The sequence below is a fragment of the Tasmannia lanceolata genome, unplaced genomic scaffold, assembly GCF_043159265.1.
Source record: "Tasmannia lanceolata isolate RefF3 unplaced genomic scaffold, GAP_Taslan_0.1 ptg000007l, whole genome shotgun sequence".
In the NCBI taxonomy this organism is placed as follows: domain Eukaryota; kingdom Viridiplantae; phylum Streptophyta; class Magnoliopsida; order Canellales; family Winteraceae; genus Tasmannia; species Tasmannia lanceolata.
In genome coordinates, this window is record NW_027518684.1 from 21744352 (window position 1) to 21769827 (window position 25476).

At 37.8% G+C, this 25476-nt stretch overlaps 2 protein-coding genes and 1 pseudogene across 10 annotated transcripts in view; all 3 read left to right on the forward strand.

The window, feature by feature from the left end:
• The first annotated feature begins 542 nt into the window (after positions 1-542).
• On the forward strand, positions 543-8589 carry LOC143882269 (uncharacterized). Of its 3 annotated transcripts, XM_077385771.1 has the most exons (6): positions 543-1220; positions 2000-2073; positions 2648-2725; positions 2813-3045; positions 7135-7282; positions 8304-8589. In XM_077385771.1, exons 1-4 carry the CDS (start codon positions 1214-1216, stop codon positions 2981-2983), a joined length of 330 nt encoding a protein of 109 aa, XP_077241886.1. In that variant the 5' UTR covers positions 543-1213; the 3' UTR covers positions 2984-3045; positions 7135-7282; positions 8304-8589. The 3 variants fall into 3 exon arrangements, with proteins under 3 accessions (XP_077241886.1, XP_077241887.1, XP_077241888.1); XM_077385772.1 differs by lacking the exon at positions 7135-7282; XM_077385773.1 differs by lacking the exons at positions 7135-7282; positions 8304-8589 and adding an exon at positions 3129-3328.
• Positions 8590-9909: 1320 nt separating this feature from the next.
• Positions 9910-25476, forward strand: part of LOC143882270 (ATP binding microtubule motor family protein) — a 32584-nt gene continuing 17017 nt past the window's right edge. The window contains exons 1-6 of one of the 7 annotated variants that reach the window (XM_077385775.1): positions 9910-10388; positions 10463-10505; positions 15544-15892; positions 19982-20179; positions 20969-21043; positions 21184-21228. The gene's annotated coding sequence lies outside the window, so the exon portion shown is untranslated. Of the gene's footprint in view, positions 10389-10462; positions 10506-15543; positions 15893-19183; positions 19747-19981; positions 20180-20968; positions 21044-21183; positions 21229-25476 lie in introns of those variants that run through there. The other 6 variants (XM_077385776.1, XM_077385777.1, XM_077385780.1 and 3 more) reach the window with 6 other exon arrangements.
• Positions 22041-22191, forward strand: LOC143882399 (small nucleolar RNA snoR74; annotated as a pseudogene).

The window sequence follows — 25476 nt, forward strand, 5'->3', positions numbered from 1 at the left end:
GTGTAATGAAAGTTGGATATTTTGAAAGGAAACATTTTTCCTTTCCAAATTTTTCTAGAAAATTCCTACAATCCAAATGGTTTTTCATAACGAGTGCCCTATAAACCCATTTGGAATTTGGTACACAAGGCAATACAAACCCTAGTTCCTCATTACCTCTCCCTACAACATCTAATCACTAGCAGATTTCCTACTCCGTTCAAAACCATTTCCTCCCCTCTGTATAGGTATCAAGCGTTTCTTATTCGATTTCTGTTCCAAATTTATGAAATAGTCGTTTTTTTCCCTTTAATTTCTACTTACACTTATTGCGTTCTGAAGAATATCTTTTTTTCCTGGGTGTGTTCTAAAGAATATCTATTCCCCCTTTTGTTTTTTGGTTTTTCATAGATATGTGATTTTTTTATGTAGACTTCTGTATCCTTCAATGTTGTTGTGTTGTTGCCACAGGCAGGGCGACGATGTAAGATTTATGGTTTGTTGTCTCCACTGGCTGAATTTCAGACCACCTCCACCTCGTATCATTGATAAGGGTGTAGTGGTTAAGTAAGTTTTTTTTGTTGGCATCTAGATTAAGAGATAAGGGTGGAAATATTTTATTCCATATTGCTTGCTTCTTATATACATGTTTTTTTTTGTTTTACAGAATTACATACGCTTATGTTATATATTGGTAGTCATTGGCTAAAAATTGTTGGGACGGAAAGTTAAAAAGGAAAGGAATAACCATATCTAATGATTTCTTATTAGAACAACTATTGGTTAAATGTCATAAAAAGTTTGAATAATGAACCCATATCTTTACTTTCTTTTTTCTCTTGATTTGTGGGGAAAGTCAAACTATACAAAATGTTTTGCATTTGGAAAATTTACAGCCGAACAGGACTGCCATGTGAATAGCAAATGGTAATCAAACAACGCTAGGAAATGGAAAATGTGTCATTTTACTATGATTTTTATGCTTTTTAGTGCATCCAAATGAACCCCTAGGTGGCGGAGTCATAATATAAAAAGCCATATGAATTATCGGACTCGGCACCGAGACAGTTAATATACAATATTATTTAGTTTTTATTGTGTGTTTTAATTTGAACACATTGCTTTCACTATTTTGATTGCACATTTCAGAAACACAGTCAGACAAACAAGACTAACCGTACGAAGCAAACGATTAGTCACACGGCCGGGACAAAAGAGTTTCGCTAGAATACGCATGGAGGGTACTTTCGTGACCTTTCGATTTCATTCAGGGGCCATTTGGATACGCAGATTTTCCAGGTTTTGTAGTTTGAAAACAATGTAAAAGAGGGTTCATGATCAAGCAGTTGTCTCTTAGCTACAATTTTTAAGAAATCCCGGATTCTAAAATCTGCGTATCCAAACGGCCTCAGTCTTTATATATTAGTAGTCATTGGCTAGCAATTGTTGGGACGGAAAGTTAAAAGGGAAAGGAATAATCATATGTAATGATTTCTTATTAGAACAACTCTTGATTAAATGTCATAAAAAGTTTGAATAATGGATTAAAGGAAGTTGGTATTGATGCTCCCCCTTTTCGATGGGGTTTGCCTCTGGTGCAAACTTTGGGTTCGTCTGGATGCACATATTATAGAACTAGAAGGAAAGGAATATAGATTCCCATTTCTTTACTTTCCTTTTTCTCTTGATTTGAGGGGAAAGTCAAACTATCCCAAAAGGCTTGCATTTGGAAGATTTACAGCCGACAAGGACTGGTATGTGAATAGTAAATGATAGCCAAACAATGCTAGGAAATGGAAAATGTGTCATTTTACTATGATTTTTCTACTTTTTAGTGCATCCAAATGAACTCCTAAGGCTCGTAGAGAGGGTGGTGGAGTCGCAATATAAAAGGAACTCTTTGAATTTTGGGACTCGACACCGGGACAGTTAATATATAATACTATTTAGTTTTTTTGTGTGTGTGTTTTAATTTGAACACATAGCTTGATTCTCACTATATTGATTGCACATTGCACAGAGAAACATAGACTAATCGTGCGAAGCAAACGGTTAGTCACGGCAAAGAGGTTCGCTGGAATGTGCAGGGATGAGGTACTTTTGTGACCTTTTGTTTTCATTTAGTCTTTATATATCGGTAGTCATCGGCTAGAAATTGTTGGAATAGAAAGTTAAAAGGGACAGGGAGGAGCTCAGCCAATGCAAATGTTAGTTATACCATACATGGTTTGTCTTTTGTAAGGGATAATATGTAACACCTTACATTTAATCCTTGTCTTTTAGCTAATGGTGATAGTTTCAAAAGATAGATGTGTCACATAATCACATAAATAAGGAAATAGAGTGAGTGAAAGAGTGACTATCAACGTCTTCTCCTGTGTCATGGGAGGAGAGACGTGGGCGGGTGCTGATGTATGGGTTACGACTGACCCCGAGTGAGCTTTGCGGCACATCATCCTGTTGCATGGAGTGCCGGAGACATGTCGCAGAAGCTAATAAGAAAAATGAGATGCTCGAATCAAAGTTGGACAACCTTACTATACGGTTCTATGACGTCATCTCTAATTACATGGCTACTCATGTTATATCTTAATTATGTATAGTACGATTAAGTTATGATTGTAAAATCCATTGTATTGAATAATATAAATATGTTATTATATGTTAGGCTCACGCCGGCGTGACTACGCCACAGCCACATGCCCCGTCATCCTCTGCGAGTCATGTGGTTCCATCCTTCCCTGAGGTATAAACATTGTTACCTTTTAATTTAAATAATGTCACTACTTGATTTTATAATTCACTGTGTTAATTAAGAATCTTTGTTTGTAAGGTTGTCGTAATGAGCATTGCACAACCTGATGTTGAAGTGGCTTGGGGCCTTCTTAAGTCACAGGATCCGACGACACTAGTTGCTGGGATACGATTGGGAGAGGGATTCTCCGAAGTCTTACTTAAGGTTCCAGTGGTGATAGATGAATCATTGATACGGCCATACGGATAGGTCAGAACTATCATGGATGTCCTTGGAGCATCTGTCGCAGACTCGCATGGCCTTCATTCTTGGTAAGTAAATGACTTGTGTAGTTATTGGTGAATGATTAGACGTTTATTGAAGGCTTCTAATTGTTTCTTGTTTTCATTTGAAGGTTAAATTCGCTCACCTGAGTCGTTCTCTTCAGTTCCCATTTCTTTTGTTGGCCTTCTAGGAATCAATAATTCAATACCCTGTCATTTCTCTTGCATAAGTTTTTAGATCATGCATTCTTTGTTACTTGAGAATTACCAATCTAATATGAAAATAACAAATTTGAAAAGATGGGTGTAAAATATCAACACTTCTAACTCACCAGCTTGCTACATTTTGTTTGAATGGATAATTGTGTTTCTATTTATGATGTGTCTTTGCATAGTGTAATGCTAGGGAGGGACTGGCACTATAATGTACTTATTCATAAACTAGTGATTAGTTATCACCAATTTAACTCTGTGCAAGGAAGCTTTTAGTGAAACAAGTCCTCAAGTGATAAGCATTGACAATATTAGGGGTGCAACTCGGGTCGGGCGACGGGTTCAACCTGATTTTCACTCGGGTTGGGTTTAGATTTACTAGCATGGGGTCGGGTTAGGGTTGAGAATGGCTGACCCGACATGAAATCGGGTTGGGTTTGGGTTGACTCGTGGGAAACCCGACAGCCCGACGACTGATTTGAAAATTTTCACGAATTCCCATAATTTTCTGTGTCTTAGGCTTTCCAGCTGTAATGTGCTTTAAAAAAGACAAAACTCAAGGCATTAAAAAAAGCAAAACCCTACAGCTGTACCTTTTTCTTTAAAATCCCTTATTCAATAGAGGAATGATAGATGCAAGGGCCCTTTTTATGGAAGGGCCGGAGAAGGGCCCTTGAATAGATCCACGTCATTTTTAAAGTCGGTTGAGAAACTGAATTCGGTTGCACTTAATGACGTGCATCTATTCAAGGGCCCTTCTTTAGCCCTCGCATAAAGAGGGCCCTTGCATCTATCATTTCTCTGTTTGATATTAGTGGCCTTTGATGCTACAAAACCTGAGAAAAAAGTCTCTGAACTCTCCCATCTTTTTACTTTTACCGCTGTCGAGGCTGGCCATATTTATTGGCTTTGAAAAAGGCAAAACTAGAAATCAAAACTAAAAAATCCAGCTCCTTTTTCCCCTAAACAGCCTTATGGCTTTTCCTCAGGAAACTTCTGGTTTCTCTGTAAAAGGGAGAGCTCCTTCCCTTGCTTGCTTGTTAACCTTGTTGCTTTTCGTTTGAAAAACCATGAAACATGAATATGATGCAAGTCTCCACCGGGTCATACGGGTGTGGGTCAAATGGGTTGGGTAAAAAATGACCCACATCCCCTACGGGTCAGCACTTAGGTGACCCGCACCCACTGCGGGTGGGTTGGGTCAACCCGCGGGTAACTAGCAATTGTTTGCCAAAGAGTTTGTTTTTTTTTGGGTGAATAAGGAAATTATAGCAACAAAAACAGAAGAAGAGACTTAGAAAAAATGCCTGGAGTACCCCCATTGCAAATGAACCCTTGTCCCTTTTATACTGGGTTGCATTTCCTCTTAATCTAGATCGTCCATTTCTCTTTTTTTTTAATCTCACGGTTCGTATGGATTACTTCTCAATGAAGTAACACAAAATGCCTGGAGTACCCTCCAAAAGAGAGAAATCCCCTCTTTTATCTGAAAGCTGCCCTTTGTTGCGAGTTAGGAAATGCGGCCGGTACCTACTCGAACAAAAGAAAAACGAAATGCGGGTACCCGCGGGTTCACCCGACACAACCCATGTTTTGGCGAGTTGGGTGACCCGCGGGTCAATTTTGACGAGTTACTCAAATGCCAACCCATACCTGCAAATTTGCAGGTGGGTTGGGTTGATCCACGGGCACGGCACGGGTCGATTTTGCTAGGTCTAATGAGATGAGCCACCAGAGTGGATTCATACGGATTTTTCCCAATGCAATTTTCACTCTCGTCGTCTTATCAAACTTTCATTGCATCTCCTCTTCAGCTATACAAGGATTAAGACCTCCAGACAAGAAGAAAACTAGAAAAGTGAGTTATTTCCTTATTTTGTTTCTGTTTTGCACTTTTTCCTTTTTTTCTCTGCAACTTGGGTTGGGTTTTGGTTGAAATAAATCTTGGTCGGTCGGGTTGGGGTTAGGCAAATGATCTATTGGGTTGGGTTTAGGTCGCCCTCAACCCAACCCGATCTAACCCGAGTTGCACCCCTAATTTACTTGGAAAGAAGCCTTGTCACAATAAACTATATTTTGCCCTATCTTAGATGTAATTATCAATTGGATTTGTTTCTGTCGAAACAGAAACCTATCCGCGGTCGTCCGGGACTACCCCGGTCGACCGGCCCGATAAATTCGAGATGCCTGGAATTCCAGGTTCCATCTCGCGGTCGCCTGGCATAGCCCGGTCGACCGGCCCTGTATGAAATTCCTTTTTTACTTTAAAAACTTTAGGGACTTTTGACCATGGTCTTTGGGATTTATTCCTACATTTTCAAATCTATTTTCAAATACATTTTAACCTATATTTAGTGCCTTTGACATCTCTGAAAACAAGGAGAGAAGTACAACTTGAAAATCACTACAATCTTCTCTTGATCTTCAAGGCTTCAAGTCCACCGTGCTTCTTGGATCATCCTAGCTTTGGCACTCCAAATGCATTCCAATTTAGTTTCAATGCCTTGATTCAAGCTTCCTTGATTGCATACTAATGAGATCTACAACTTAGACAATAAAAAACACATTAGTGATATAAAATCACTTGTGTATGGAATCATCAAAACAAGAAGGTAATGCCAAGGTTGGAACCATTGGGCTTACAACGTGTTCATGGGAAAATGCGAGTTCTTGTTTAGGGGTTGGATCCAACTCGGTTTTGCTTCCCCTCTTCTCTGGATTGCTTGGACTGCCTGCCCTTCTTGAGAACTTTCTAAATAGGACTTGCTCTATATCTACGGTATCTACCTTTTCCCCTTAGTTGATTTCACACACATCTTTCTCCAAACCCATATTTAGTTTCAGTATCTAATTCTCATACACATGTTTATTTAACCCACTGTACTCTGTCACATGGGTTCTTCCCTAATCATGGAAATTTTCTGAAAGAAATAGCCAATCGGGGTTCCTTTCCACATTTTTTGGTGGTCCATTCATGGGCTGAAGCCAGTCTCCTTTGATGTTTAATTATCATCCAGAATTTCTAAGGTTGTTAAGATGTATCTTATATGTTTCCAATTTCCTTTGAGAAAATGGGGATGGTAATGGAATAAATCCAGGCGACCGATTTCAGATTTTTCACTAAGTGCCTATTTTCGTATTTATTTTTTTGCATATGTTGTGTTGATTGAATGCAATACATTTATCAGAAAAGGTATTCAATAACTTAATTTTTCACATGAGAAAGGCATTATTGATGCTCTGTAGAATGTGTGACTATTTGTCACTGGATCTAGAATTTCCATTCTTAACAGGATTAGGCATCAAACCAAAACTACTATCACAAATTGTAGAACAATATAAGACATGATTGAAAGCAGATATTCCTACCAGAAATGAAACCTATCAAAAAAATATATCGCAATTGATGTCGATAGAACCTAAAGTTTGGAAGAGCCAATAAGAAATCACAGATAAGCACCAACCGGCTAACCAGAAGATGATATATGCATTCAGAGAAAGGAGCTAATAAAGGTAAAAATGAAAAGCTGAAAATGAGAAATGATTCGAGCATTACCAGCTACAAGACAGTCAAACATACTCAGTTTGTAAAGGAGAGAAGGGAAACTATTAACAGACTTATTATACAATCAAGATCCAATGAGAGATTATAACTTCCTCTTAAAAAATATCGCGATGATAATAGTTCACTGTCTAGACTATAATCTCTAACAATCAAAGTCTGACGATTTCACTTCTTATTCAGTCAAATATTCGACTCTTTTGTTTATTCTCCTACTTATTCAGTCAAATATTTGACTCTTTTGTTTATTCTGATCTGAATCAAACATATTCAGTCAAATATTCGCCATGGGCTCTGTTGACAACAAACATCTTCTCTTCTCCCTTTCCAATATAGTAAATCTTATCTTGCTTTCTTTACAGATTCCAGGCACAAGAATAGGAGCCAGTAGAATAGATGCTGCTATGGTTGATGAGGAAGCTATTGGATATATAGAGGCAAGTGGGATTGGATCTAAAATTCTAATTGGTGATGATGCATTCTCTGAGAAGATCAACGTAGTAGTATTGGGTGAGACTATTTTACCGTACTTTGGGTGCACTTCCATCAGAAGTCATACTTGCAGTCATGTAGAGTTCATACTTGCAGGCATGTTTTGGTTATTCTGAAATAATTCTCCCGAGTAATGAGTGGTTGGGCAGCCTGTGGCATTGTCTGCTTTTGTTCATATGATTGAATTGTGGTAACTTGCTTCTTTATGCCTTTCTCATATTTTCGAGTCCATTTAATGCTCCCGAGTAATGAGTGGTTGGGCAGCCTGTGGCATTGTCTGCTTTTGTTCATATGATTGAATTGTGGTAACTTGCTTCTTTTTGCCTTTCTCATATTTTCGAGTTCATTTAATGCTCTCTCTCTCTCTCTCTCTCTCTCTCTCTCTCTCTGCGTGCGCAAGCCTGTTTGTGTCTCAATGCCTAAGATGTATGAGAGATTTTGAGGAGTGAATGGGCATGTTGCAGGCTTTTATTTATTTATTATTATTATTCGGATTTTTGGAGGAGGGAGAGAGAGGGCGATGGCGGAGGGGTGGGGGGGAGGGGGTGTATGTCCACTGAGGTACCTAAGCATAACGAATTAATAAGATTGTCCATGATCTTCAATCATTGATTGTTGAGAAATGTTGTTGATGATCTATATCACATGCCTATTAACCCCTTCTATTTACGTGCCTGTTAACCCGTTTAATCATTTATTGTTGAAACTGTAAACATGGAAATGTTCCATGTACTTTATGGTCCATGAGTATGGTTAGATTACCTTTTCCAAATAAATTGGAGGAATCGAGGAACTAATAGCTCCCCTTTATTACAATCAGCTTAGGAAGTTTTTTTATCGCTCAGATTATGGACTTTGGTTACGTTGATTGATACTATATTGTTGTTGATCTGATCTTTGGTTTGATTAAAGAGTGTGGAAATCAATCTTAGCCCTATCTTTGTTACTGTCACAACAATTGTTAGATCATCACATCACTGTAATATTTTTAAGATTAGAATTATTTGATGTAATTTTGGTTTCGCCTCTGAAATTGCAGATTTCTTGCAAGTAAGTTAGAGGCGCAGTGGATGGTGTTGATTTTGGGTTGTTGTTGAAGATTAAGAAAAAGACAGAAAATGAGAAAACTGTTTATTCTTTTTTCTTGCCGAGAGATTCGGGATTTTGGATATGGAGATTCGAAGAACACATGATGCTTTCTGCACTGCATGTGCATTTTTACTATTGTAAACAGGATGCAAACCGATCAGAAATCGGTTGTGAATGTAAAACATGACATAAACAGGTTGGAATTTTTTAATATTTAATTATTATTTTTTAAATTTCATTTTTGACTGCGGTCATGACCATCAGTATTTAAAAAAAAAAAAAATTTAATTCAATTTTACCGCTGGTAAAAAGGTCTCCCTTGAATTCAATGCTCGCACTTTGATCAGTTATCAAGACAGCTGGCAAACCTTTGACAAATTACCGGCGGTCATGAATGCCACTGAATGTAGAATTTCGGTGATTCCTTCATCTCCGTAGCGTCGGTCAGGACTGCCGGTCATGTTCCCTTTCGTTCTGAATATCCACCGGTAAAACCTTTAGGAATGCCTCAATTAGTGGTGGATTTTGGACCAGTCTTAATCTGCCGGTGTTTTTAACACAGGTGAAAAAAACAGGAAGTACTAGCGGTCATGACCGGAAAGAAAAACCCAAATTCTTGTAGTGACCGGAAGAGTAATTAAAGCTGCTAAGGCAAGACTATTGTCATTTTGAATTGAAGTAAAAAAAGTCTAAAAAAATGTGGGAATCATAGTTTCCACTTAACCATAATTGAGCATTACGACTCCCTTTTCGAAAAGGCGAGAAGGTTAACATTCTCCTTGTTGGAGAGATTTCATTTTGTTTGATGGGTAATGGAGGTCTTGTTTTGATTAATAGGTAGAACCAATTGAAATCTAAATATCAAACGGAAAAGCTTAGATAGTCTCATTTCTTCTTCTTTTCTTCATAAAAAAACACCTTTTGTCTTGTCCCATTTCTTCTGGTCCCTCTTCTACCACCACACCTTGCTCAAATTTGGCTCTCATATTCGGTCAGAAGCGCGTGGTCGGACAGAGCGAACTCTTGTGTGCTGTACTCACAGACAAAAGGTTAAGGACACCCAAATCCTTCAACACTCAAGTCAGACGGAGGCAATAGAATGAGAATTGAGCACGGAGTGAAAGAGTATGTTGCTCGGTAGTCCTAGGTGTGCAACTCAGGTCAGGTTGGACCAGGTTGAACCCAACCCTAGCCCAAACTGAGAGCATTCCCTCAACCCTAACTCTACCCAACCCGAGCCTCAGGTTGAGGATCGTCAACCCTAACCCAATCTGCGTCTAAATCTCTCAACCCTAACCCAACCTGTCAAACCTGAAATTGGATCAGGTCGGGGCATTTTAAGGAACGGCTGTTGCATGAGAGAGCAGCCACCTCAGACGAATTAAATGAATAAGACAAAATCTGAGCCTACGTGGTTGCTCTCTCATGCAACAGTCCGTCCGCAAAATGCCTTATGCAATGGTCCCTAGCATATATCCCAATATAAAATGAAAATTCCAAAAAGTTTTTCTTTTGTAAACTTCTCCAGAAAATTTCTCAAATTCTAACCGGGCCTTTGTAACAATGCATGCCCATAGCGTGGCACTTCCTGCTAAGGACACATTTAGTTACAATTGTGTATATCAGAAGCTCCATTTGTCACCAAGCCAATAGCGTGGCGCTTTCGGCTGAGGACACATATATTTGCAATTCCCTATATAAGAAAGTTACAAACCGATCCTCACCAGCTCTTCAGATATTGATAGTCATTTTCCCCTTTAATTTCTACTTCCCCTTTTGTTTTTGGTTTTTCATCGATCCGTGACTTTTTAGAGATTAGAGGCTGCAACCACTGCTCATTCTTCACAGTAACGATAACACTATCTATCATTTCCTTCAATTTTCTGTTAAGAGCTCCATAGAGGGCTTGGATCACCCTCATAGGTAGGAAATAAGGTTTTGTTGTTTGTCACAAGTAGGGCGACGACGTAAGATTTATGGTTCGTTCACTGAATTGCAGACCACCTCCTCTCATTGACAAGATTCTGCTAGTTTGGTAAGTGTTTTGCTACCATCTTTTTTTCTCGACAAGATTACTTTCTTGTTTTTTTATATACGTCTGTTTTACAGGCTTGTATATACTCATGGAACAGGTGATATAGGAAAAAATAAGGTAATATATGTACTTCACTTTTTCTTTAATGTTTGGATGGAGTTGATGAATTTCCTCATTTATATTCTAGAATATCTAACAAGATCGCAATCTAATAAGGATTTATTTTTATTTTTATGGGTATGCATTTTGATGGGTATGAATTTCCTCATTTATATTCTAGAATGTCTAGCAAAGTTCAGTTCTAACCCTTATTGCTCCGGCTGTTGCTAATCCCACCTTCTTTCTCACTTAAATTTCACTTAAATTGGAAAATGAAGATATAGGGCTTTTCATGTTGGCCAAAAGTAAAGCTCTTCCTTTCACAGACAGTCCATAGCCAACATCGATTAGGTGTTTGAAAAAATGGCCCAACCATTTTCACCATTTAGAACATTGTTAAGTCTCGTATCGTATTTGAGGCAAATTCTTCCTGAGACTCCACACACAAATCTGACAAAGATCTCAACTCGAGCTCATGCAAACAAAGCCTAGAAAATTTTGAGTGTCTTGGAACCCTTCCCATGAGATCGGTACAAACTAAATATTGATGGGTCATCTAGAGGAAACACTGGAGATGATAGGGGCACAAGGCGTATCTAGGACCGCTGGAGAACTTTTATTACGGGTTATATCATTTATTTGCATACACAAAACAAGCACTAGGGAGAGTGGGCAGCCTTTGGACATGGTTTGATTACGGCTAAAAATCTTCTGTACTTCTCGACTGCTAGATTGTGGAAAACTATAGCAATGTGATTCAGGCCATCACCAACAACCAACCATCCTCATGGGAGATCTGCATGCTCTCGTGACTGTTTTTTGGAAAATGATGGCAGATATGTTAGCCCCGACAGTGACTGACATCTAGACAACGCGACTATTGGACTTAATTCCCCTTCATCTTTCTTGTTAAGTTGTCTTTGGAATGATGCTTCTTTCTCAAGGTTTTTATACTAGTGGTACAAACTGTGCATCTTATTTTTGATAGAAAGTAATGTAAGAGGGAGCCAATCTGAGAAAGTTGCAATCCACGTGAGTGAAAGCTGATGAAAGAAAAGGAAAGGGGTTTCCAGCCTCTTACCAAAAATTTACTTTTATGTGTGTCGAATTTACTGTATTGAATCCACATTCTGAGAGTTCAAATAGCCATCGATGAACTTGAAACATTATGAAAGGGGGAAATGTTTTGCAAGTTTTGAATGACTAACTTTTTTAAAGTAATTAAATGGGATTGTACGGAATGAATTGGTTTTGACATGTGGGGTGAAAGGGGAGAATTGCTGGAAACGTTCTTTCCGGAATCAATAGCCTAACACAATTTTGCAATTGAAAACATAATTGTAAAGGGACTTGTATGCCTTAAGAAGATATCATTGTGGTGTCTTACATCAAAGAGCATGGACTAGGAAACTGAGATATGAAATCTTTACAACCTAAAAAAAGTGTAGGAAGCTGAATTTTCCATGGTACAAATTACAAGAAGGGACCTATTAAAATAAATAAAAAATTACAACAAGGGAACAAATTCCTAGGTTACATCGGTGATGGCTATGAATTGGGTTGTAGTTCTTGTATCAGGCATCTGAAATCTTTACAACCTAAAATTGTAGGAAGCTGAATTTTCCATGGTATAAATTACAAGAAGGGACCTATTAAAAAAAAAATTACAACAAGGGAACAAATTCCTGGGTAAGTTACATTGGTGATGGCTATGAATTGGGTTGTAGTTCTTGTATCAGGCAGAAACTAAAATATGTGTGTGTGTGTGAAGATACTATTGAAGATGAACGAATGCAATAAAAAATCAAGATCGATACTATGAGAGAATAGCCAAATTAGAAGGAGCAGATGCAAGTGATAGGCTGAAAGAAATACAACTAAAAGCAGAGAGAGAGAGAGAGAGAGAGAGAGAGAGAGAGAGAGAGAGAGAGAGAGAGAGAGAGAGAGAGAGAGAGTTAAGGAGACAGTATTGGAGTGAAACTTAACCAAGTAATGAAAGACGAACACGACAATCCTCCATGCATTATACCAACACCATAAGAGTCTACAAAAAAGTCCTTTTTTTATAAACCAAAGGGTACTTACTGTATGTACAGACTTATGTACTTAGTATACACACTATAGACTATCTTTTCTTTGTACATTTTTTTTACATCATCTATAATACAGCAGTTGCAGTGGAATATATGCCGTGTGCTTCTCTTGCTGAACATCGGTAAACGGTATTTTTCCTCCACCAGACTACTTTCACATACATGAAATTTTTTATGTTCTTTAGCTGTCTTCAACTTTCCCTTTTCCCTTCCCGATAACTTCTTCAGGGTCTCTCACCTGTGGATGATCATCAACTTCACGATGGAGTTATTAGTTTTTTTAATTACCTTGGCTTTCTAGAAGAGTGTATATAGATTATACCTTCTTTAGATGGCTCTCTGATGACTATCCCGACCTCGATGACTATCCACTATCCCGACCTCTCTGCCTCTCTTTCTTGGAGTTGATGGATTGTCGCAGCTGACATTTGTTGCTGATGATGAGACATCTCCCATTGGTGGTTCTATTTCTAAACATTGATTAGTTACCTTGGCTTATATATATACTATGAAGCACGGGTACTTTAAAAAAGCCCTCGTACCCGTGTCGGGTGCGTATCCGGTACGGGTACGTACCGGGTACGCACCCAACTGTGGGTTTAAAAAAAAATCAATTTTGGGACTTGGGTGCGTGTCGGGTGCGTTTGGGGTGCGCACCCCGACGCACCCGACTCGTTCCACTTGTTTTTTTTTTACTTAAGTTACGGGTTACGGGGGGCTGTGGGGGGTAAAAGTGGGGGGTTAAATGAGACATACAATGTAATGGGTAGGTTGTGTGGAGTAAGGGGGGGGGGGGGGGGGGATGTTTAAAAAACACTTTAAAGAAAGAATTAGGTTTCTATTTCTCACCCTAACACAAATCTCTCTCTCTCAGCCCGACTCCCTCTCCCGATCCCTCTCCCGACGGAAAATCTCTCTCCGGCTCTCCCTCCCTCTCTCACAAAGGTATTTATCTCTCTCTCTCTCTCTCTCTCTCACCCTCCCTCTCTACAACTCTCTCTATTCCTTTCTCTCTCTCTCTCTCTCTCTACTGCTCTCTCTTTCTCCCATTTTTTTTTTCTTTTTCCTTGAGATTATGCCAACTGATTGTGTTCCCCATACCTATTTTGTCCAATAATAGGTTTAGGGCTGACAATCGGTTGTCATAGCTCATAATCTCCAAACTTAGGCCCTGTTCGTTTGAGATTTTGGCAACTGATTATCAGCCTCAAACCTGTTTAGGGCTGACAATCAGTTGTCATAATCTACAAATAGGTTTTGGGAGAACGATCGGTTTTCAAAATCTGTAACGAACAGGGCCTTAAACCCTAGATCTTTACTGTTGTACATGGGATTTGCTAGTCCCATAATAAGTTTTACTGCTGTATATGGGTTTGCTAGGCAATTTTGCAAAAAACCATTTCGCGGCTCATTTTCTCAGGAGAGAACATACACCTTAGATAAATTAAATGAATAGGAAAAAATATGCTGCTAGTTGGTTGTTCTCTTGTAAAAAAGTGAGCTACAAAATGGCTTTATGTAATTTTGTTCCCTTGTTAGGTACTTGTTTCATTGTTTGAGATTGTGGCTACCAATTGAGAGCCCAAAACTGATTATTTGATTGCTCTCCTATTGTTTTTTTAATTTTTTGTAATTTTTATAAATATATAATAAAATATTAAAATATATTATTATATTCGGCGTACCCGAACGTACCCGCACCCGGGTTTTTTGGAAAATCACGTACCCGCGTACCCGTGTTGTGTTGTACCCGCACCCCGTACACGTACCCGTGCTTCTTAGTATATATATATATATATATATATATATATATATATATATATATGAGAAAACGGTTCCTACACATATGTGTAGATAAGTTATCTACACACTAGCTTAAAATACAGTGGGGGCCACATTATTTGGGTGATCCAAACCATTCATTTTTAAGGCCCTCACATAGATAGGGTGTCCACAAAAAATCAGATCCATAGGATCATCCTAACCATTCGAACTGTGGAGGCAAAAAATGGACTAATTTGTGAAGGTTTAAAGACATCCATTTTACCTCCACAAATCGTAGGGTTGGGATGATCTTATGGATCTGATTTTTTGTAGACACCCTATCTATGTGAGGGCCTTTAAACTGGATGGCTTGGATCACCCAAACAATGTGGGCCCCCACTGTATTTTAAGCTAGTGTGTAGAGAACTCTCTACACATATGTGTAGGAACCGTTTTCTCTATATATATATATATATATATAATCTTTTCCCCTCTTCCTTCTGAATTCAGTTATAATTTCACCAATATTTACTTCTAAATACTTATTTTTCCCCTTAACCAGTAACCATAATGTTGTGCTGACTCTATGGGGTGCCAAAACTGACTTAGTGCCAGAGAAAATTGGCCACGGCCCTATCTTCTGCCCGGCATCACACAGTTTTTTGATGGCCAAAGCAGTTCGGATTGCTGAGTATCAAGGGTCATATCAACTTCTTAAGTCATAATTATATATTACTGTCTTTAATGTTCATTAACTTCTTGCCTATTGCATATTATAGGCCATTCATTATCAAGTACTACATATACTTCAGTTACAGTCAATCCCAGGCGCGTTGGTGGAGAGGAAATATCTAACTGGTATTAAACATTGATAGGTTCCTGCGAAAGTTATTTTGCTTCACCCTCTATGTGTTGAAAAAATTATATTACATTTGTTTCAAGTTAGCTTCTGATAGAGATGCAAATTTGTATATAACAAGAATATTATCTATCCTCTTCATCACCAACGAATATTGCATCCATTTTGCCAATAACAAAAAAGATTACCATTGTAGAAGTAGAGGAGCAACAAAGCCATAATCCACCAACTGTCGGTCACAGCCGTCTAAACTCGTGTTAATTTCATAATTTATTTCCATTCATTTTCATCTTTATTTTTTCATATTTATATACCTTTCTAACATTCCGCTAAATTATAGGCGACCTATTATAGAATTACTGCTCGCCTGATGTACATACACGCAGATCAGTTGTCTGATCAGTTTCAAGAAAGTTTCAACCACGGATGCTGTAGTCAAGTGCAACGTCTACGGATTCGAGAGCGACGCATCTACCCTCAGATATAGGCATTACCAACATCACTCAGATAAATAGTTTTAACAACATATATTAACTCTTCTTATGGAATAAAGTAATAAACGACTCAGGTATCTGATAAAGATGAAGGTCGCAGAAAGTACAGGAGCGATGGATTTCACTTTGTTTAATCAGGAAGGACGTCACATAATAAGGCTTTCGTCAGCTGACTTTAAGTCGCAGATAATTGGAGTATGATTGCAAGTATTATTATTTTTAGTGTGTACAATATATTACAATATAATAGCCTATATTACTTTACCAAATAGACGAACTGAAGTTGTGTGGTGGAAAAAAGTTGTAGTTAGAAATAAGTTGTTAGTTTTTTATTTGACATTGGAGTGAGTTGTTGTTTATGGTAGGACTGATATGAACATCAAGTATGCTTTTGTGTTAATAGAGAGAAAATTATGTGTATGCTAACAATGGTAACATCCTTGGTAAACAATCTCGGTGGATCCTTCCTAGATTGATCCCAAATTATGCTTATGCTAACAATGATAACATTCTAGCTCAAGGAGCATGTGTTCTAATTTCTAAAGTTAGTTCCAGAAAACTGGGCATGACTGCTCTTCCTGGGAGCACCACTCTATTCCTTTCAGAGTGATAATGAATACCTTGACCTGAGTTCTTCAGTGTTTCCTCTTCACCCCAAGAGCATCTCTAGTCCTCCATGCCCAAAATCAAGGCGGTGGTTATGGCACTTTTTTTGTATGCACGCTCCATCGGGAGTATTCCCTTTGCCAGTTGCTCTTTGGTTAGCATTTTCTGATTTTCAAGCCCTACTCTCAGACTCGTCAGTGTCGGATTCATTCCAAAGGCCTGCATGACAAGAGCAGGCATGGTACATGGGACCAGCCACTTCTTTTTCTCGCCACACCAGCCATTTCATTCAATCATATGTTCTATTCCGGGACACTAGCCATTCATTCTTTTTATTTCTAGTTCAATTGGGGACATTTTGACTTTCTTTCATGGAACAATATGCTACTGCTGAAACATGGAAGAATTGAGATCTTATATCAAAACACTATGTATGGATGGTATGAACTGCCTAAACAAGCCCGGTGAAGGTTAGACCCGAGAAAGTATGAAAAAACATACGTTTAGGTTACGAAGTCACTTAGCCGAGCCCGTCGAAAATCGATTTTACGGTATAGACGCTTTTAAGTGGTGGCATGTGTTACATGACATTGAAAAGCCATTGCCTTTTATCTACTCTGCCGTGTTCTAGATGTACTCATCTATTGGTAAACACTGATGTCACAGTATATTATCTGATTCACAAGTGCTTCAATTTAGTTGAATCCTTTGATAGTGAATTCTATATCTCGCAAGCTCTTAAGAAGAATGCTTTCCAGACATTCAAAAAAACAAGAAGAATGCTTTCCTATGTATGTTTGCATAGACTTTTTTTATGTAGAGCATGGCGGGAGACAAAGCATATTGTAAAATTGCACAACCACTGAATTTGCAATCCTTCTGATAAGACATTTAAAATGATCATGAAATAAAATCAAACACCCGAAGGTTGTAATTTGTTGTTTGCTTCATCCCTAGAATTTCAGCTTTGGAAGCATTTGGAAGATACCCACTACCTGTTTAATCACTGTCATGCACCCTTGGTGCTGGTCCAAAATCTAATGCTAGATATCAAATGATGTTTCTATTTTTGGACTGTCTACTTTCAGCTTTCTTTTTTTTGTTTGATAAGCCGTGGGTAGGCCCAAATTTATTAAGATATATCAGGTCCTTACAAGACGGGTATGTTTTTTTTGGCAGCGTAAGATGCTTAATAATTGATATTTGATAGCTTCTAAAGTTATCTTTCTCTGTTGTGCTTAGAGGCTGCTTCGTTAGTTTACACATTTGCTGTCTTAGATCTGAGCTCATTAGCTGCTTCATTTTAGAACAGAAGTGAGTATGATACCAGCCTCTTGATTTCTTTTGTACGTTCCAAATTTTCACTTTTTGTCAAAGGGATATGATATATTCGCTCCTTTGTATTCCCTTTGCCGCTTCCTAAAAAAGAGTAGTCATAAATACACCGAAGGGAGTCCCTGGGAAGAAATGGGAGAGAATATATCACTACACTTCTTGCTTGGGAATTTGGAAATGCTGGAATCCTTCTACTTCTCCTAACAAATAGTTTTGAAGGGGACTAACAACTGAACTGTTTAGATCTTTGAATCAGGTGGGGCTACCTGTACTTATTCTCACAACTAGTACTCTCTTGGGCGCACCAGATTCGAAGATCCAAACAGTTCATTTGTTGGGCCCCAACGTAAATAGGCCTTGCCCCATAAATTCAACTCCATAGGATGATGCAGCCTCTACAGACGGGGGAGTTAGGATCATCATATGGAGAAATGCCTATTTACATTGGGTCCATCAAATGAACAGTTTGGATATTCGAAGTGTCGCCGTGAATTTTCTAATAAATACACATATTTTTAAAAATAAAGTGGGTTCCACCTTGTTCAAATGAACAAGATCTAAACCATTTTAAGTTGATAGGCACCAACGTAAAAATATTGTACCACGAAAACCGTCTCCCTTGGATGACCCAAACTCTTCGATCTGTAGAGATTTCTATATCTATATCGTGTAGTTTATCCATAGATTAAAGGGTTAGGATCATCCAATGGAGCTGATTTTTGGGCACAATGTAGTAAGATTAAGGCCCAACAACTGAACGGCTTGGATCTTCGAACAAGATGGGCTTCATTGTATTTGTCAAAATATATGCTCACCTACAAAAAGATACCGGGACCCAACGTGTGTACACTGTACACCATATATAACACATATTTTTTTGAAAATTCACTGGAACACTTTATTAGAAGAACCAAACCATTGATTAATCGAGCTTTAAGGTACATAGTCTATGTCCCAAAACTCATCTCAATGATCCTAACCTCCGATCTAATATGACAAAACCATATATTAATCTCCACGAAGAGTTAAGATCATCCAAGGGAGATGTTTTTCGGAGCCTATTTACGTTGGGTCACAACAAATGATGGTCAACCAAGGTAAGCTCAGGTGACTTTTTTTTTTTTTTTTTTTTTTTAAAGTACGTGCTTATGGTGTCCACCCTTTCAAAGATCTAAACCATTCATTATTGGGTCCCACTAAGGGTTCGTGTTCAAAGTTAGAAGAGTACTAGCTGTGGGATTAGAGAGATTTTTTAGAGTTAAATATTTTTCAAAATTGACTCTACCACCATAGGATGATCATAGTTTGTTGGGCCACAACATAAATAGATTGTGCCCCTAAAATCATTTACATAGAGGTTTCCACAATATGCAGTTTCTCTATAAATAGGAGGGCTAAGATCATCCTATGAAACGGGCACAACCGATTTACGCTGTGGCCCATTAATTGGGACAGCGTCGATAACTGTACAGTCTATTTTGAAAAATTGAAGTTTGAAGATGGGCTTGCACAGTTGCACCATGTAAAATCTGGTGAGGAGTGAGGACTGACACAGAGGGGTGAAATTATCCTCGAAGGGGTGAATGTAATCAAAATATCACTCCCCTTAGGTATATAGGAAGTTACAAACCCAAGCTCCTCGGTGTCTCTCTCGTTGAGTTCCTCTTTTCTTGTTTTTCCTCCATCTCTTAAATCCCTTCCACGCTAAGGACGCTACAAAGAAAAAGCCCAATGCCCTGCATCTAATCACTACGCTCTAATAGGTATCAGGCATTTCTTTCACGTAGTCATTTGATTTCTGTTCAGATAATCATTCTTTAGGCTCTGTTCAGTTGCACCACTTCGCGCGGAAAAGAAAAGGAAAACCTCATTTTTTTTTCTTCTGAAATATGGGTTTTTGGAACATGGGTTTAGAAAACGTAAGGCATGGGTTCTTATGGAACCCTGATTTTTTTTTAATGGAACACTGCCTTGGAGCAAAACTCCACCCTTAGCAATCTTGGCCGGTCTCTTTATGGGGTTTCTATACTCTGCTGAGAAGAAATGAAAAGAAAAACATGTTAGAGCTTGAAGATCAATGCCTGTGTTTTTCTGACTTTTTTCTCTGTGTGAGCAAATTCTCTTCTCCTTTTCTCGCCAACAAAACGCTGTTTGTTTTTCATTTTCATCTCCTTTTCTCTTCTTTTTCTTTTCTTTTTTGCCAAGTCATGTTTGTGAAACAGCCCTTTTATTTCTACGTCCTCTTATTTTGTTCTAAAGAATATCTATTCCCCCTTTTTCTTTCTGGTTTTTCATTGATTTGTGGTTTTTTTTATGTAGACTTCGTACTGTGTTTTCATGTAGGTCGGCTTATGTTCTTTGATTTTCCAGAAGTGAGATTAGAGGTGGCAGCCATTTCTTATTGTTCGGACTAGCGGTCACTGCAATGGACTTGGACTTGGACAACCGTCACAGACAGGATCACAACCTAAGATTTATGCGTTGTCTCCGTTGGCTGAATTGCAGACCACCTTCTCTCATTGACAAAGGTCGAGTAGCTAGGTATGTTTTTTGCTGCCATCCTTATTCTTCACAAGATTACAAGGTGGGAATATTTTATCCCATATATATATTGCTTGCTTATTATTTCCAAATAGACATTTTTCTTGCTTTTTTTCCTTAAAACCATAATCCAAGGTACGTTTCCCTCCTTCCTTATCCCTTCTTTTGGGCCGATCTTCTATCGGTTTTCATCGATTAGATCTTCTTTTGGCAAGCCAAATTGAATGCTGAGACGGCCAAAAAAGCCTACATGAAGTGAGTTTTCTTAGCCTTTTTTTCTCATTTTCCCTCAAATCTGAATATTTTTATTTCGTATTTTCTCTTCTTTTTTTTCTTCCAAGGGATCTTAGTGTTTCCACGTTTCCCAAAAATTTTAGACTTTGCATTAACGTTTCCAGCAACATTTTATCTATTTTAGGGTGTAATAAAAGTTGGAAATTTTGGAAACATTTTTCCTTTCCAAACTTTTCTAGAAAATTCCTACAATCCAAATGGTTTTTCCTAACGAGTGCCCTATAAACCCATTTGGAATTTGGTACATAAGGCAATACAAACCCTAGTTCCTCATCAGATCAAGCGTTTCTTATTCGATTTCTGTTCCAATTTTATGAAATAGTCGTTTTTTCCCCTTTAATTTCTACTTACTTTTATTGTGTTATAAAGAATATCCTTTTTTTTGGTGTGTTCTAAATAATATCTATTCCCCCTTTTTATGTAGACTTCTGTAGATAGAGGTTGTATCCGTTCGTTAGTGTAATTTCCTTCAATGTTGTTGTGTTGTTGCTGCAGGCAGGTCGATGATGCAAGATTTATGGTTTGCAGACCACCTCCACCTCGTCTCATTGATAAGGGTCTAGTAGTTAAGTAAGTTTTTTTGCTAGCTTGATTAAGAGTAGGGTGGGATTACTTTACTTCACATTGCTTGCTTCAGATAAGGGTGGGAATATTTTATTTCATATTGCTTGCTTCTTATATATATATGTGTGTGTGTGTTTGTTTTACAGACTTACATACGCTTATGGAACAGGTGATATAGGAAAAAAAAAAAGGTATATATATTGTTTTATTTATTTTGCCAACCTGATATAAGTTTTATTTTTCTTTTTTTTTCTCAGGCTCAATTTTCGTAACTCGGGCCTATGGGAGCAGGAGGAGCATCATCCCCTCCATCGAAAAGTAATTAATTTCGCCAGCTTCCTTTCACAGGCCATGAAATATAGTTGTTTTCTAAGAGAATACTTGAAGATACTGGAACCCCTTGAGACGGTGAAGCTGCACCCGCCATGTTCTCCTGAAAGTCATAGCCATTGGATGCCATTGGATAGATCATATGAAGATCTTGAACACTCGAGTCTCTCCAATTCAATTACGGGAGTAAGTTCTTCTCCATCCCCAACATTTCTTTCTTTTTTTAGATCTTTCCATCCAGAAATTTCACATTTCTTTTATTCAATCTTGCCATGTAGAAATTTGATGCTTTGATCTGAACAATATAAGTGTGGGTGACATCGATGATTATTCTGGGTAAGTATTAGGTATGAAATTTTCGTACATTTATTTCATTTCTTTCTTAGTTTTTAATTGCAAATTGATACATGATTTTTGAAATCTTGTTCTATTTTCAGGCAAGAATTTATGCCACAAAGTATCTTATTTGTTCTTAGTATAAGAAGATTGGATGAACAATTTCATATGACATGTCCATTTTATAAAATAGCTTAAGGAACTGTTTACAATTTTACTTGATTATAAGAAAAGGAGATGTGATTCCATTGCCTAGTGAAAAAATATCTAATGTTATTTTACTTTGTTGCAAGTCAGCATCTCAGGATATTTTAAGGATATGGGTTGTTTCTTAGAGAAAACTGAAAAATGATGCCATGGAAACTGTTACCTTGTTTATTAAAACACCATCATTCTCCTAAACTTCAGGGAAAGTGAGTCCATTGTTATTGGGTGAACCTCTGTTAATATTGTTAACGACAAAAGGTTCAGTAAACGATGACACATTATGAACTTATCCTCATAATTACACTTTTCAAAATAAAAAATAAAATTAAAACACCATCATACTATTGCAAGAAGAACACTGGATAGTATCTTGAGTGTACATATCCACATAATCCTAATTTACTACAATTTAGTTACAAATGTTCCCTCTTGCCTCACAATTGACTTGCCAATTCACAAACTGTATCAGAGTGTCTAGGAACCGCTCGGGAGTGACCCACAATTTAGCACAAAAGGTCATGATCAGTCGGGCCTTATTGTTCGTGTCACATTTGTTTGGCTTTTGTAAAGTTTGGATCTCTGATAAATATTGTGTGTATAGAGTTGATGACAGAAAATTCAAAATTCGTCTCCACCATCTTCAATTTCATCCATAAAGGATGTAGGATTTTGAGTGCATCAGGTATCTTGTTAGCTATTTGGCGGTGACTTGTCTTTTGGCATTGGTTGCCATGTTGTGTGACGTAACCTTGATGTCCCAGGCCCAACCCCAACCTACTTGCCAGATATAGAACCACAGAAGGAAATAAAAATTTATGTTTGCCAAAAACTTGGATGTCAACGTGAGGTCATTTTCTGCTTTACTGCCATGAGGCCATCAGTTCACATCCATATCATTATCAGTTTCAGATTTATGCTATTGATAATATCATCTATTTATTATTCCCAGTTGTATTTGGGTCTACTCGTTCTACTACTTTTTCTTAGTGCTTCTTTTCTGTAGCCTAACTCAAACTATATTATTTAATTAGTATTGAAATTTGAAAGAGATCATATGTTGCTTCTCCCTACTGAAAATCCTACTTCTTGTAAGCTCTCTGTGGCTTTATTTCTCAGCTTATTGAGGGTGGAATAGTTCTGTCGTATGCCTCAACTTTGTGTACTGTAAATTCCATGTATATCTTTTCCTCTACTTTCAAAATACTTTTGGTCCTTTTGCAGCGGCGTTTTTTATCTCTTTAGTGTGGTCATTCTTTTTTAATTGAAAAGTTTATACAGTACTCTATTTAGGTGTACATTCCTTTCTTAATAATCAATTTTTACATAGATCTTCTGATGAACTACTGCAGCATCTCTTAGTAATGTGTACTAATTCTAAACACCGACATTTCCATTTGCATAAATGTTTCATGCTGGTTCTGGTGTTCGATACCACTTTTTTTTTCTTTTTTATTTTAGAGGAGATAATGTTGGACATTGCATTAAGAAAAGAATTTTTCTGTTTCAGGTTTTGGGCCCACCTATCAATGGCATACGCATTTACAATATGGACTTGCTTTATGCTCTACTTGGAATATGATAGAATAACATCTATGAGGTTGCATTTTCTAGCCTCAAAACATCGCCGTGTAGATCAATTCACAGTAAGAGTTCAATGAAAATTGAAGCTTTATTGCACTCCTGAATTAGGCACCCTAGTTACTGGGAGAAAACATTCATGTGCTATGTTGCTCCTATCTTTTCAAACTTCTATTATTTTGCATTTCCATAAAGTAGATCTGTTATTGATGTTTTGTGAGTACTAATATATCATGACATACCTTTATGCACAAATTAACTTTGACTGTCATCAATATGCATTTACCATTTTCTGAGCATACTTTCTGCATAAAACTATGAAGAGACAAGTGGAGGTTTAGTGGAGTTTCTTGGAATTACTTTCAGATCATGGGTGCATAAAAACCTGAAAGGAAAATGAAACTATCATAGATATATTCTGAATAAACGTGGGTGGGTGAACTATTGCTCTATTGCAGAAGGGAAAAAAATGTCATGACCATGTACTATAGTGACTCATTGAGCTCTCATTTAGATAACTGATATAAATTGGTTGTCGTCTCTAGAGTGCAAAGTCGAGCGCATTGCACTAAGAATGTCTGCAACATGATCAGGGTGACCTAAAAAACTAATCTAATGGTAGTATGAGCTCCATTTCGATCTCGGTAATATTTCCTAGTTATCATGAAAAAAGATGCAATTATTGGAGCTACGATCACGAAAGCAAGGATGTCAGTTCCAGAGTGGAGAAAAACTTCTCCTATAATAGCTAATCGAAAATGAATTTTATAATAGTTTCCCCAAAAATGTGAAACCCAAGGAGAAGTCTGGGAAGATGCTAGGAGACCTCGAAGAAGTGCAAGGGAAACAAATTGTGTGTGTATAATGCTGCAAAGCATGTTTGTTCGTTCCCCAACATTTCCCATGGATATGATGCACTTCTCCCATCATTTCCTGCTTCATTATCCATTTCTTGTCTCTACATCCTCTTTATCTAGGGTCTTCATTTCTCACTCATGTTTTCCCATTTGTTTTTCTTCTTACTCTGCGAACTTTAACTCCAAGTCATCTGGAGCTGACAAATTTATGTTCTGGTAACATTATAGTGTTCGCTTCTACATGGAACGATGAAAATGCAGCTGACAAATTTATGTTCTGCTAACATTATAGTGTTCGCTTCTACATGGAACGATGAAAATGCAGGGAGTACAACTAACTTCCTTAGGAGCTTTGGGATGTATGGTGCGCAAGCTAGTTTTATTGGAAATGGAAATGACGCTTTAAGCTTTTAAGTCCCATAGGAATCCGGGTGTGATTACAAAGAGTTTGTGGAGTTATCAAATTGGTTGGTAGAACCCTACTACTCTGATTCACAAATCCACTAGCAGTGTGCTTCCTCATCTTTGCTCGTCTTTGATGGTCCTGTTACAGTTGGTTACCTAAGACTGCTCAGATATGAGGTTATGTGACTTTTAATCTGTTTCTAGGTGTCAAAGCATGGTCTTTGAGGCATGATTATGTGTTCAAGATGCATTTACCAAGGAAGCACTTATTTCAAGTTATGCGTTACTGTTCAAAATGAGAAATCTGTGGTGTATTATTCATTAATGTTATAATGAAAAGGATAAAAGCTCATGCATGCATAGAAGTAAGTCCTACCTTTTTTTTTATGATGATTGTGCATTGTGGTGATTCATGATCTACACTTTATTATGAGTAGTTCTTACTTCATGCCTGAATAAGGGATGAGGGTGGGAATACTAATGTTGTTGTTTTGTTGCCACAGGCAGGGTGATGATGTAAGATTTATGGTTTGCAGACCACCTCCACCTCGTCTCATTGATAAGGGTCTAGTAGTTAAGTAAGTTTTTTTGCTAGCTTGATTAAGAGTAGGGTGGGAATTCTTTACTTCACATTGCTTGCTTCAGATAAGGGTGGGAATATTTTATTTCATATTGCTTGCTTCTTATATATATATGTGTGTGTGTGTGTGTGTGTGTTTTTTGTTT

What these genes read in the sequence shown, in the direction of transcription:
- LOC143882269 (XM_077385771.1), top strand. An exon ending in CTGGAATGTGCAGGGATGAG is followed by an intron (nt 2,074 to 2,647) that starts GTACTTTTGTGA and finishes ATTATATGTTAG; the next exon opens with GCTCACGCCGGCGTGACTAC. An exon ending in TGGTTCCATCCTTCCCTGAG is followed by an intron (nt 2,726 to 2,812) that starts GTATAAACATTG and finishes TTTGTTTGTAAG; the next exon opens with GTTGTCGTAATGAGCATTGC.